This window comes from Pogoniulus pusillus, chromosome 8, assembly GCF_015220805.1.
Source record: "Pogoniulus pusillus isolate bPogPus1 chromosome 8, bPogPus1.pri, whole genome shotgun sequence".
NCBI lineage: Eukaryota > Metazoa > Chordata > Aves > Piciformes > Lybiidae > Pogoniulus > Pogoniulus pusillus.
The window spans coordinates 22,576,928-22,592,048 of record NC_087271.1 but is presented as its reverse complement, the minus strand read 5'-3'; the positions used below and the strand labels follow the sequence as shown (position 1 = coordinate 22,592,048).

The window sequence follows — 15,121 nt, the reverse complement described above, 5'->3', positions numbered from 1 at the left end:
GCTTTCAACTGCTGGATTTCATCAATCCTCTTCAGTTAATTTAAGCTGCTTTCTGTTATGAACTTACACCATGTAAGTATAAATTATAGACAGTGCATGCAGAGAAAGAGGCTTTTATACCCACGGAAAGGCAATAAAGGGGATAAAGCCAAAAGGAAGTGGGAAAGGGTAAAATGTAGCAGATGCAAAAAAGCTCAGATTCAACTCTGTCATCTCACAGTCCTGTGCATACCTTTAATGGAGTTTGTTTTCCCCCTTGCAGGCCAATGGCAGCATAATGTGGGAGGTGTTATCCAACCTTGGTGATCTCCCAGAGCCAGGTGTGAACACTTTGTAGTTCGTCTGCATTGAAGAGCAAGAGTGATACACAGGGTGTTGTGAAGGCAACACAAGGAGAAATAGATGAAAGGGATTTTTATTCAGCTTTTGGTGTCAGAACAATTTGCACTTTTTGTACAACTGCCTCTGAAGCAGGTGAAGGTGCCTGAAGGAGTTGCCAAGCTGCCACACCGACAAAGTGCTGCTGAATGGCACTGAAGGCAGCTTCCAGGCTGCAAGAAGATTGCAAGGAAACATCACAGCTTGTTCTTCAGAAAAGTGAAAGACTTTCTCATCCCCCAAACATAACCATCTCCCCAGAGGAGAGAACAAATCCACTGTGACCATGAAAACACAGATGTCCTTGATGGCAACATGCTCAAGAAGGAGTCTGTGTGATGCTGCCCCTCACTGCCCCACGTTCCACTGCATGCAAGGCTACCTCTTCCCAGGTGTACCCTGGCCCTCAGGTCAGGCATTTTCTTCACGTGTCTGTGACCCAGTGAATCCTGAACCTCCTGCAGGAGATGCTCCCAGAGCAGCCCTCAGCCCAGCTACTGGGGCACTCTGCAGAGTCTGTTTAAAGTCTTTCAAGAGGAGCAAGTGATCACATGCAAAGCCTGAACCCATCTTCATCCTCTTGTCTCAGATGTGATTTCCAACACCTCTGTGCATCCATCTCCATCACAGTACATGGGTGGGGGGGATGTTATTTAAGAGCATGCCATCTGGTCAAAGGCTGAGATGAAGGTGTTGGTGTTGCATCCAAGCACAGACCAAGATTTCAGAAGCGAAACCTGAAATATCATGCAGTGCAATGTTACAGATAAGCTGTCGAAGCAAGACCAGATGGCACCACCATGCAAAGGACAACAAAGAGATATTAAGTTGTCAGAGTACAAACCAAAGTCAGCCTGAGGTGCTGAGCTCATGCCATTTTTGTGCACGATTCCACCCAGAGACACTGCAGAAAGGCTCCTGGAGAGGGTACTTGAACAACATGTCACAGGGTAACCCTCAAGGAGACTCAGTGCCACACAAGCGGACTGTGTGTAGGTGTGGGCAACAGCACACATATGTCTGCAAGACACAGGAGCAACTGCACTTCCAGCACTCTGTTACCACACCGTGGTGTAGTTTTCTCTGCTTGTCTGCTCACAGTCTGTTGAGGTGCTTGAACGTGTCCAGAGAAAGGCAACAAGGCTGGTAAGGGAGCTGGAGCACAGCCCCAAGAGGAGTGGCTGAGGGAGCTGGGGTTGTTCAGCCTGGAGGAGGCTCAGGGGAGATCTTATTGCTGTCTACAACTACCTGAAGGGAGGTTGCAGCCAGGTACGGATTGGTCTCTTCCACCAGAGTGACACCCAGTGACAGAAGAGGACACAGCCTCAAGATGCATCAGGATAAGTTTAGGCTGGATGTTAGGAAGAAGTCCTTCACGGAAAGAGTGATTGGCATTGAAATGGGCTGCCCAGGGAGGTGGTGGAGTCAGCATCCCTGCACCTGTTTAAAAGGAGGCTGGATGAGGCACTTAGTGCCATGGGTTAGTTAATTAGAAGGGTTAGGTGATAGGCTGGACTTGATGATCTTAGAGGTCTCTTCCAACCTGTTTGATTCTGTGGCAGCACCCTGGATCCAGCAGTGGGATGCACATCACTGGGGACAATTCCTCTGCCCACTTTCTGGTTCAGACTAACCAGTGTGTGAGGACCAAGGTAAGCATTTTAAACCATCCCGAATTTTTTTGCTGCATTTGTTCAGCACGGGAAGATTGGTCCAAACATTAGTCTCTGTCCTGTAGCTTCCAGAGGAGCAGCATGCAGTTTAATATGTGAGATTCATAACCAACTCACACAGTGCAATAGTTCACACCAGTTTGAAGAAAAAAAATCCTGCTGGAAGCACAGGCAAGCAGCAGTGTCAATTTTTCATTAACCTGTAGTCACTGTCTCTGCAGACTTACAGCTATAAGTAAGATTACTGTTATCATTTCTTCTGGTCCCTAAGGGGAGGGGAAGAAAAAAAACCCCAAACCACCACGACCCCTTCTCAAAACTTTTGAAGTCAATAAAAAACATCACCTTTAAATGGGAGGGAGCTTTAGTTTACTTCCATGTTTCAAAATTAAATCTTTGCTTCAGCCTCACATTAAAGCAGAGACGTCAGTTGCTTTGCTTTGACATCTTCCATGAGTAAGTTCCAGCTCCCACATGAGCTGAATGCCAAGTAAATAGATTTTCCTGGGGAACAAAGGCAGCTTTTCTTTTTTGGGGTGTGTGTGTGTTTGTTTTAAACATATGTAAATAGATTCCCAGGAGCTGAGCTGCCTGTCACTTCAGGCAGGTTTATGCTCATGTCACTCCAGCTGGTTATTTCTGACCGACCTTAGGTTAGCACTGCGAAGTTTCCCTCCCCTCTCCTCCACACAGCCGTTCCAAGCAGCCACTGGTGCCCTTTCCCTCTGGCCTCACACCTCAGCAAACAGTTTAATGTGGTTCCTTTTTCGCTAGTTTCTTATTCCCCCCCCCGCCCCCCCGACCTTTTTTTGTTTGTTTGTTTTTAAACTCCAGTTACAGAATCAGAGAAATACTTTGGTACTTTGTCACAGCCACCAAGATGGTTCTGAGCACCTTACATCAGTATTTGACAGTATAAGGCCACTAACAATTAACAGCCTGGGCTGTGTTCCTACATACCTGCAGTACATTACAGACTGATGGGTACCTCCTGGTTTGTGGCCAAGATTATTTGGGGCAGGGAAGAAACTGGAATGGTGTGGCATGAAAAAAATTGCTTTATTGAAAAACAAACAAACAAACCAGGAGGGCATCATCACTCTTTTCTTTTCAGTGCCAGGCATTGAAATAGTGAAGTGTAAATTTCCACAGAGCCAGAAGACAACAAAGAGAGAAGAGAGGAATGAGCCCTTCATGTGCCCATCTGCTGTTACCCACTTCTTCTGGGTTTAAAACAGCAGATCAATGCAAAATTAAAAGTACTTAATGCCTGTCATGTCCCAATGGCTCGAGTTATAGCTCAATCTTCAGCACTCATGTTGGGTGCAATGACAGGTAGCACTGAGGGATGCACCACCCAACAGGCTATGCACAAGCCATAATTAAGGAGAGTCTGCAGGTAGACAAGAAACCTCCCTCTGGATTGGCTGAGCTGCCATAACTTCCTGATCATTCAAACCACTCGAGTATTATTCAGTGTTTTCCTCTCCCTGCTTTTTTTTTTTTCTCCATCTCTTGACAAGTTTACAAAGAAAAGAATGGAGCAGAGCTTAGCTGCATTACATCCAATATGCTGCCTACACAAACGCCAGAGAAGCTAAATGAACCCCAGAACATATGGCACTCTGCTGACAGAGCTCAGAAACTGGTTCTGCATGAGTAGCAAGGAACATCTTGGAACGCACAAGACATATGTGTTTTAGGAAGAAGATTGAAGTGTTTCATAATAAAGCAGGACAAAGTGAAATACAAGTGCTGTATAAAATTTTAATTAAAAACTGGTTCTACCCCTCAACATGAATATACAATATGTTTCCCAGATGGATTTCATATTTAAGTATTATCCAAACCAAAAACGTAAATGAGACAAATAAAGCCTTCAAAAATGGCAGAGAGGCTACAGTGTGTGTAAACACTAAATGACTGTGGTGAAAACAAGGCAGGCAGGGAAAGCAACCTCTTAGCAAATGTTTACTACTGGAGTACTGAATGAAACAGCTCCTACCGCCCGAGCCTCAGTAACAACACAATTAGCTAAACATTCAAAACTTCCAGTCAGTGTAACAATACAAATATAAGCATTAGAATTCACCACCGTTCAGCCACACAAGTGGTGCTTTTGTTACGTGTAAGCTTCACAGGTTATTTCATATCCTGGCAATTCATGGCAGACAGATGCATAATTCATTGCATGCCACACAGCAAAATACTCTGAGAGGCCTCTCCTGCTTTCAGCTTCTCACCCCCACTTTGTGTGAAGCCCTGCGCATTTGATGGCATTGGCTCTACAAGATAAAGGAAAGGCCTGACCACGGAACAGATTTTTTTGTGCTGCATCCTCAGGATCAGTAAATTCTTATGAACCAAGAGGGATGCTGGCTTGCAACAGCGAGTTCCTTGCCCTTGAAGTGGTGAGAAGGTGGCTCAGATCACCACCACTTCCTAGACTGCAGAAAGCTCTCTGCTGGGTCAGAAGCAATCACTCAGAATTGAATGGAAATACAGATGAAGAAAAAGCACAATCTCCACATCGATCACGAAAAAAGAAAGACTGCAGTTCCTTCAGGTTGCCACCCAGACAAATTACCCCTGAACTTCAGAGAATTTCTCACTGAAGACAAACAGGGAACAAACTGCATGTCTTGGGCAAGCCAATATTGATAACAAAAGCGACTACAGCCTCATCTTTTACGGGCTTTGGTTGATGATGTTTTGAATTCCCTGGAGAAACTGCTAGAAACCAATGCAGTCGGTGAGGCTTGTGCTTAATACCTCCCTGTGTAACAGAAATAGGGCTAGCACGTGTCCTGGGTCACTTCCCACAACAGTGCTTTATCTGCTCAAACTGAAAGGAACTGTGCAAAGACCAGAGACCACCTAAACCAGACAGCATTTTTGTCAGTGAGGTAGTTCATTAAGATCACCACGGAAGTGCTGTCCTCCTGCCTCTCTTAGCTTCAACTGTTTTCACTAGAACGAAAAAGCTGTTTCACTGACTTCAAAGTTTCCCCAAATGTCTTGACTAGTAAAACAAATCTCTTGAGATACTCTCAGCCCCCTGATACTGCTCACTCAAGTAATTAACTTCACAGTAGGCTTTCCTCTGACCCAGAGATTCCACATTGCATGGTTTATGCAGTTAAGTGAATACTTAATTAGAAAGGTAAGTTGTGCCAGGGTAGGTATAGGCTGGATGTTAGGAAGAAGTTCTTCACAGAGAGTGATTTCCCATTGGAATGGGCTGCCCAGGGAGGTGGTGGAGGCACCGTCCCTGGAGGTGTTCAAGAAAAGACTGGATGAGGCACTCAGTGCCATGGTCTAGTTGACTGGATAGGGCTGGGTGATAGGTTGGACTCGATGATCTTGGAGGTCTCTTCCAACCTGGTTGATTCTATGATTCTATGAAAGCCCCCACTTTTAAGCTTAAAAATTAGAAGGGCTTTTCCTTGCACATGCACTGAAAAGGCAGAGATCTTCGAAGGGACCTTCACTGACAAACCTATGGCACACCACACAAACTCTTCCACTGTCAAGTTGCATGCATTCCTTGTGCCCCGTGCTGCTGGGGAAGAGGATGAGAGCAAATAATGTGATAGATGTGAATAGTGCTGATTAGTACACAGAGGAGACAGCACTAAAACATCAGGATGACAAAAAAAAAAAAGGATTAGGAAAAAAGGTATCATGAGAGTCAACTGTTTGAGTAGATGAACCCAGATCAAGTAGCAGAAAGAAACTGAGTAGGATACCTACTGTAAAGATTAGCTCCTAAAAGCACATGTAGTAAAGCAGTTCATTATCTTCTTCAGCTGTCTCTGAGGTTTAATAGGTTTCCATCTTGATAAGATTAAGACTTGCCTAATAATTGTCTGATTAAAACATAATAAACCTGGGAAAATTAAAATAAAGCCTTTTCAGTAACCTGGCAATGAGATGGGACTTTTCAGCCAGGCTTTCACAAAATAATTTCTGTAATACTCACCTCAGGATCCCAAAGCACTTCACAGTCGCTTAATTAAGCTTCAACAGAGCACAAACTCCCCATGTTACAGCTGAGGTAACAATGAAGTTTAATATTGAGCAGAGATAAATGTTCTGCTATTTCATCCCCAAAATAAGATTCCCCACACTTCTAAGTAGCTTTCTTTTTTCCCCCCTCACCATTTTGATAGCCTCTGAAGTAACTGTAAAACTCAAACATTTGCTGCACAACCCAGAGAACAGCCCTCATAATCTTCAAGCTCATCTTCATTTTCTAAGCTGCTTAGATTGGGAATATAAACACTGCTGCCCATTTACCTTACAAAGCTGCTCCTACCTGTTCCCACTACTCTAGCCTTATTGCCTTTAATTCACAACAGCTCAGTGACTGAGTGGCTTCCAAAGCAATGACCACACAGCAAAGCATTTACATTTCTACTGCACAGAGGCAGGTAGCTTGCCTAAAGACGACCCACGATCCTAAATCTGATCAAGTCACTCGTGGGAAAGAGAGAGTGAAGCAAGTAGGAAGCAGACTCTGGCTTAGAGTGAATAAAATATTGCACTGATTAAACACTGCAAACGGCACCAGATGCTGAATAGCATTTAGTGAGAATACTCAAGGGTTATAACAACTTGGAGAGGGCAAGAGAAAGAGACAGACTCTACAGAAAACCACTAATTCACTCTTTACCTAGCCTTTTTATTTCTAGGTTTGAGTAGTCAGCTTTCCTTTATGAGGTAAAATTGGGGGGGGGGGGGCGGTGTCAAACCACCCCAGTGTCACCAGCAGACCACTTTGTGGATGGCAAAAGATAAGGAATGAGCATGGAAAATGCTATTTAAAGCTCCACTCAGGAACCTAAGAATTTGCATTTGATAGAAGGGATTTAAATTGCATTAGAAGGCAAGGTGCACTAAACAATTACAGTTTATTACTATGTTGGTTTGCTGCCTGAACCTATACTTATCACATAGTGCAGTAGCAAAGGAGCAGCAGTGCTCAGAACACTTGAGCTGTGTGCATATTAATAGGGGGTTAGCTGAGCAAACAGGGAAGGGGCCAAATGCTTCTGAAAGCAAAGTGGCTTGCAGATTTTATGGACAGATTGGAGCAATTTGGGTCTTAAGCCACATTTCAGAGAAAAGTTTTCCATTAACCAAACCAGATTTCCAGGACAGTGCTTGGAAGAGAACACTCTTTGCTATATCACAGCATGTAAACTGTGGAATGACTGACCCAAGAGAGAAACACACATCCTGCAGCAGCTGATTCAGAAAGACATTATACACATCATCTCCCCTCGCAGCTGGAGCAGGGCCAAAGACACTCACAGTCTGTCTGCCTCATTTGCTGCTGTTCTGCATATGACAGGGCTAGAGTGAGAATATTAATACTGGCCAAAATATGACACTTCCTTTTCTTCTCCCACCCAGTTTTCACCTTTGATGAAAAAACTGGATACTGTCACATTACCATAGGCTTCTTTTCTTCAGCTAGGAATATGAAACAGATACCTCTGCACTTGCAAACATTATCCTTGTGTTTTCACAGTGGCCTCCAAACTTCCTCATTCCCAGCTCGAGTCTTGAATTCATGGCAACTTCTGCTGCCCATGCCCAAAGAAAGGCTCAGCATTCAGGCCTTCTTACACATTGCACAGGGACCAAAATCTCCTCAATTGCTGAGGAGAGAAAAAATTATTGAACGGAACTTTTATGTCTCAGAACCAGATAAGGCCTAGGAGGAACAGCCAATCTTCAGGAGACTAACTTCTACTAAGCTGTGATACTGGGGAGAGAAACACAGATAATATAGAATGAAAATTCTGTATCTCTATATTAAATGGCAAGAACACTAAATCTTATGGCTCAAACACATACAGGAAACCACAACAACCTTCAGATTTCAGTAGATTCATTTTCAAACAAGAGCTTGGAAAGTATTTCTCAGAAAGTGCACTGCCTACTTAGGATCCCTCTGAACATACCTACTTTCCTGAGCTGCAGTGCAGAAGAGACTACTCTTTATGGGCTAACATGAGGCCACAGGAACACACTGATGAATGGGTACCAGGGCACAGCTTGGCTAAGTTTTACTTTGCACTTCTAGCGACAAAAAAAAAGGTGTATGGCTACTTCCTGGAGTGACTCAACACTTAGCCACAGCACAGGACTGCACAACTAATGCCCTCTGAAAGCACTAATGTGCTAAATGGCATCAGGGACAGGAAGTAATCAGTGTTAATCCACTTCAACTGGTTTAACAGTTGCAAGGAATAGAAATGTCTATATGCAAGACACTTCCTCTGAGAGTCCCCTTTCCTGAAGCAGAGGCACACAGCCTTTCAATGTGCTTTCCCACTAGCATAATTGCTCACCAACTGCCTTCTCAAATCAATTATGTTGTCTCAGCATTAAAGGAGGGAAGGCAGAGTAGACCGACTTTTTGTTTATCTATGCATGCTGGCAGGTTACAGTCATATGTTCTGCCATCTGTACTGCTAGCTTTATCTTTTATCCAATCATAACAGGTAAAATGGCATTGGTGTAACTGAATCTGTTGCCTCAGTCAGGGAAGGAGCCAGCACAGGCATTTGTTTTTTCCCTTCATTCTGAAAGGAAGCAGGAGATGGACACTTTTGCCCTTTCAGAACATTCTGCTTTTCAATAGATGGGCAATATGCCCTGGTCTGCTAATGTGGGATCTGTTCAATGCAAGGCTGAAAAGGTTCCATCCCCAGGGAAAGCATCGAACTGCTAATGAACATTTGGTGGCCTTTAGCAAAACTGGTGTGATTTCTGCCAAGGAGATCCCAGCAGACTGGGTAGGACACGCTCCAAATTAGGTGGGATTGTGATGCAGGAACTTCAGAAGGCCTGTACAGGGTGTATGAGAGGAGCATGCTGACTAGCTCCAGTCTTTCCCCCTTCACATCCTTTCTCATTCATCTTCTTTAAAATTACAAGTATGTTGGCAAATGCCATGGCTGCATACAAGAGAACCTGGAAACTTTCAAATGCAGAGGGTGTGTGAAGAAGACCTTTCTTCAGATACAAAGGCTGCTGGGCTGGGTGGGTTTCTTTCAAAATTTGACAGTATTAGGAAATCTGTGGCTAAAGGTGCTGGTGTCTGGAGGTCAGTATCACAGTCTCTGACCTTCTCAAAAATAAATAATTCAAAAGCAATTTTCAGGAAAACAATTATCTTTGTCCCAGATGGGACTTCTAAATCAACACTCATGCCCACCTTTCTCTTCAGACCCCCTCTCTGAACATGGTGGCATATTCCTTCTTAAGCCAGTTCTGTTTATGTTACTAAATAGCTTTAATCGTTGAGAAAGAACTGGCTACAGCTGAAACCTGAGTTGATGTCAGACAGGAATGTCCAGCAGACCCATTAGTCTTCAGATGACTATCTTTTCAGAGCCTGAAAAGAACAACACCACCTTGGTTAACCAAGGAGGGGCTTAGTTGCTGTTTGTTTGGTTCTCTGGGTTATTTTTTTAGGGAAGGTGGGAGGCAAGCAGCAGGAACAAGTTCTTTACTATGAGGGTGGTGGAGCACTGGAACAGGTTGCTCAGGGAGGTGGTTAAGGCCCCTTCTCTGGAGACATTCGAGGTGAGGCTTGACAGGGCCTTGGGTGACCTGCTCTACTGGGGATGTCCCTGCTGGCTGCAGGGACCAGACTAGACAACCTCTAGAGATCCCTTCCAGTCCAGACCATTCTGTGATGTTAAAGGTTTCCTTTTGGCAATCCAGATCAAAACTTCATTGCTTCAAAACCCTGCCCAACCATAATTACATATTAAAAATAGAATACAAAAACTTGTTGCATAAAAATAGGTTTCATTACAAATATGAATGCTGTGTATTTCCAGGTGAATTGCTATCAGGAGTCTAAACAGTGCCAGAAGCTTTTTGGTACATGCTTCTGTATATTTTCTCAAGACTCTCTTCAAAGATGGCTCTGTGAGGCTTCCCTTTGTATACAGCTGCACGACTTGACCAGTAGTCACCATTATCCAAGTGGGCAGCAGCCTTCTGTTGCACTGGTGAACTGTGGGCAGAAAGAAAACAGGAAATAACAATCAAATCAAGATATGGAGAAGGAATCAGAAGTACAAACCCAGCAGAAATCCAAATGCAGGGCTGCTAAACGCAGATTACCTTTCAGAGACCGAAATAAAAGCTGCACTGCAGCTACTTCTAAGAAATGAGAGCACCACACAAATTCTCCCTCGTTTATCTGAGTGCACTTGATGATAACTCCCAAACAGAAAGAGAATTAATTTTCAAAGAGCATGCAGTCATTTTGCTGTGTTTTGATAGGCAGTGTGACTAGGCACTAAGCCTGTGCAAGAGCAACACAGTGGGATTTTTGTGTCCTTTGAAGGTTAAAATGTAACCACAAGCAGCTATTTCAATATGAAGACAATCTATCAGAGGTATATTAAATCACTGTGGTTGCAGCTGTAAAGTGCTCTATCGGAAGCATCTTGGATTAAGTATTCAAGCAAATACATTATGATATAGTGGCAATCGAGTGTTCCTTCCCCACCCTGTCTTCTGTGCCACTGTTTTAATCCTGAACACAAATAGAGTCTCATATTTCAGCTGCTTTGAGAAATTATTTCCTAGATCTATGGAAGGCAAATTTATTCTCTGTAAAGCATCACAAAGCACTGGCAAATCTGAAGTCTATATATCTAAACTTCAGGACTATTTGCCTTCTCTTGAAACTTTCAAACAAAGGCCAGTGTCACAGGAGGAAATTTACATTTTCCTCTAATAAAGCATGAAGCCAGTAACTCAAAAATCAGAAGCAAAAAATGACTACTGAGGTGACATTTTTCACATCTGCTCAGAGATTTAGGCATTTAAGACACTTTAAAATTAGGACAGAGTTATCTTCAGTCCTCTGCGAATGTTCTTAGACTGGGAAATGAAACTGGAAATGTAAAGCTCACTATGACCATTTCACTTAGAACATGGATTACATTTCACAGGAAAGCTTTCTATTTTCTTATATACATATAATTGATTAATCTACTATGGTCAAACCACTTTAAAACTTAGTTCTCAAGTTAATGTCAGCAAACACGTGTGACAAATTGCAATAAACCTTCTGCCCAAGGACTCACAAATACACTTCAAGCAAGCTCCATCAAAACACAAGGTTTTGACTTTAAGAATGGAAAATGGTGAGGGAAGAAGAGGAAGATGCAAGATCAGATTCCTGAATTTGCATTTCTAAGCTTGCACTATCCCAAGGAAAACCAAAGGAGAGGTTTTGCTTTCAGATTTCTTGCATTCAAATATTAGGGTGATGCAAACACATACCACACAAAACTACAAGATCATCTCAGTGTGGCTCCAGTACTAAAAAGGGAGGAAGGCCACTTGCAGACTTTTTCACAGAAGCTCCACCATTTAAAGGCAGTCAATACCAGGAAGCAAATGGAAACCTGTTTTTCATCCAGGAGAGAAATGCTTCGCAGTTTGGACACAATGAAACCAACACACCAAGCAGCAAAATCAATAGAAGAGTTATTCAGGCTTGTGTTAAATGTAGAAAGTCAACACCCTGGGGACCCATCGACAGCTGAAGTTTTGCCTTCTCCCTTCTACATTTCCTGTTACCTCACTTCTGATGGAGAACTCTTAGGCCAACAAATAAGCATGGCACTAGAAGCAGCACTTGTAACTATACAACCCACAGCCTTGACATGCATCTTTGAATCCATTTTCTGCAGTCAGCCTTGCACTTGTCTTTTCTTCTACTGAAAGCTTAATCTACATAGAGGAACTCTAAATCCATCCACTTTCACTCCAGGTTTAAAAAACTCTCAAAAGCAATAGTAACATTCACAAGTTCCTTTCCCTGGTACTGACAAAGACCTGAAAATGGACATGGGTTTTTTTTTTGGTTGTTTTTTTTTTACCTTTTTGGAGGAAGGGACATGTGTGTGTATGTACTCCCATTAGCCAGTCCTTGCACATGAGATACTTGGCACTGGTGTGGGCAAAGATACAGCCAAACTAGAAAAGAGTTCCTCTCCTGTCTCAACTGGAAACCAGCTGACAACCTGAGCTAAGCAATCTGGGAATTACACTCACAAATCATATTAACAGCAGGACTTCTGCACGCAACTCCCTGCTCTAAAATACCTGTCATATGCTTTTGTTCCCTCATACATCTCCTTTAAGAGTCCCAGAAGTTCTTTTCTGAGTGAATCATATACTAAATATTTCACAAAACATGGACCTTTTCCTTACTCCCAGTGGTTTTCAATCATCTATCTACTTTACTGCCAACATTTGGTCGACAGTACCACGTCCTTCTATGAACTCTGTCTCTGTCCTTGTATCCTGTTTATGAGCACTGTGCCAAACACTCAGCAATCAGACTGTCCTTGAGTCCTTTATGTCTTGCCCTTTGGTGAATGGGACTACTGCTGCTGGCCTCTAAACCCGAGGAGCAGTCCTTTCCCAACTGAGTGCTGCATTTCATATCCCATCACTTCATGATTCTGTAGTATTAGGATTTGGTTTTATTTTTCTCTTTTTTCATGGTCTGCCATTTCAGTATCCATCTCAAAGTCCCAAAGCTGCCACAAAACAAAAACTTGCACTTTCTCTCTCACAAACACATCTTACACAATTTAATTGCTGAAGCTGTCAGGACAAAGGACAAGGGAGCAAAAAGGCTACACACAGAACACAAGAGTGAGCATGGGTATAGAAAGACTAACAGCTTCAGTAGCAATACATGTGAGAATATGACTAACTAGACCCTTGCAAAGAATCAATTACAAATTAGAGGAATTTTTTAATAAGCCAACAAATCAGTAACTATTTTAGAGCTTACTAACTGCAAGCAGAAGTTGAGTAAGACACTCACATTGAACAATCCTCCTTTCAGTGGCGTGCAGCAGTCGAGGAGCAGCACCATGGGGTCATGGCAGGAAACATGGGTAGTGGGAAACACTGAAATAGGTTCCCCAGGTAGTTCATGGAGTCCCCACTTCCCTGGAGGTGTTCAAGGCCAGGCTGGCAGGGTCTTAAACAACCTGATCTAGTGGAAGGTACCCCGGCCCATGACAGGGAGTGTTGAAAGCAGATAATTTTTGAAGTCCCTGACAATCCAAACCATTTTAAGAATCTATGATTTGGGAAGCCTTTGTACAGAATATTACATCATACTTAATTATCAATAAAACTTTTCCTAATGTCAAGACTTCTCAAATTTAGCACCACAGTCTTAAGGCTTCTCTCTCAATATAAAGGAAAATAAAAGAAGTATTTTATATTACTTACTTCCCTCCAGCAAGTACCCAAAAAGTATAAAACACTGTGAGCATACATAGATAACATCACTATTGAAAACTTCCACCACAGAAGTCGTCAGAGTCAATTCAATTGATGTCTTTTAAGTAGAATGTTCAAAGTAAACCCCTACTCATATATGTGAGGAGTATATGGAATAATTAACCTACACAAACCAGGTTTTCAAGGCCTTAAATATTCAAGATATCCTCTGTAATGGATACACACTGAATCACTAACCCAGGGTATATATATTTGCTTCTCTTTTCCAAATAGATGTTTTGGAAAGAAAAGAACAAAAGAACAAAACAACTTCAGATCACATTACTACATAAATTTACTTTTGCACTCCCAGAATTTGAAGAAAAAAATACCAAAATACCAATAGCTTATTTTTTTCAAGTGACATTTGCTCTCTAGATCATAAAATCAAAATAGCCCCTTCTGCCCAAGGATCATTTCAATGGCCAAGTCTGTTTCCAATATTAGTGCTTCATGAAGATTAAACTGACATAGTGCCAAACAAGTTGAAAAGCATAATTACAGTTAACTGCATTTTGCTTTTCAGAGAGAAGGCTTAGTAGGACTAACTCCTAAAGAAGCCATTTCCTAGTGTAATTATTGCATAGCTCAAAATAGGAAGAGACATTTTGAGCTGAATTTAAAGGGCAATATCATGAGTAGGTTCTGTCTTGGTCAGAGTAAGACTCCCTACCTGCTCTGCAGTTCGCTCACAGATAAGGGTGCTTTATGCAAAGGTTCTCTTGTCTTAGTCAAGTCTCCTTTTGATGAGTTGGTCTCATCCTGAAAAAAAACACAGAGATCAAATTCTCATTACCTTGGTTTCTGATTACAATGATCTCATTTCAAAAATACTTTCTTCCCATTTAGCAGAAGACTATTAAAGCGCTTACATTTCTTGGGGAGAAAGGGACAAAGTGTAATGAGCCAAATGCCATTTATGAACACTTTTAATTAAGTTATTAGCTGAATTGTGCTGAATTTTCAGGTAATAAACTGGAAAGAATTTTTAGACAGTGTAAATCTAGAGAACTATGCAGACAGCACAAGCTCCAATAATCACCAACAAAAACGTTGGTAAAATGCTATGAAACCTACTGTTCCTTGCCTTCATTTTGTTTCTTGCAGAAAAGGACAAAGAGAATCTCAAATTCATTATTTATCAGCATTTAGACTGAGCTATTATTATCCATTTAATGCCTTGTACCAGACAGAAGCATTCCACACATCTGAATACTGTGATTTCACATACAGAGCTTAGCCAACTTGAAGAAATATCTATGACACATATAATGACCCTTCAGTGCTACTTTTATGAGTTGCTAGAGAGTGGGCTTACCTTTAAAATGCTATCTAGACATTAATTAGCCCATATTTGCCCTCTTAGGCAAGGAAGAAACAAAATATCTCATGTGAAGTGAGCCAGTTGCTCACCTGAGATGGGATGGTAAAAACTCCACCACATACAAGCATGTTCACTTTACTCTGAAGAGCAAAGACACTACTTAAGAGGTGGTACTAAGTGATGCTTTCAGCAGAAGCCAATTGCTGTAAGGATTAGTAAACAAAATAATCTTTCATGCTATAGAAGAAGTAACTGGAGGAAAAAAGACTGTGCAGTAAAAATAATCATACTTGCTGGTAACAGAAACCTGGAAGTAAAGGTAATAAATATAGTGGTAGATGGTGATAAGATGCAGAACAACCTTCATCTTTCAGCAGCTGTTGGGATGAGGTAA

At 42.2% G+C, this 15,121-nt stretch overlaps 1 protein-coding gene across 5 annotated transcripts in view; it reads right to left on the bottom strand.

Moving 5' to 3' along the window:
* Positions 1–3,798: 3,798 nt before the first annotated feature.
* Positions 3,799–15,121, bottom strand: part of SPATA6 (spermatogenesis associated 6) — a 49,705-nt gene continuing 38,382 nt past the window's right edge. For all 5 annotated transcript variants that reach the window (XM_064147571.1, XM_064147569.1, XM_064147570.1 and 2 more), the window contains 2 exons: positions 14,077–14,165; positions 3,799–10,092 (listed from right to left, as the gene is read on the bottom strand). In XM_064147571.1, the coding sequence (XP_064003641.1) occupies positions 9,933–10,092; positions 14,077–14,165 (249 nt within the window). In that variant the 3' untranslated portion in view covers positions 3,799–9,932. The remainder of the gene's footprint in view (positions 10,093–14,076; positions 14,166–15,121) is intronic.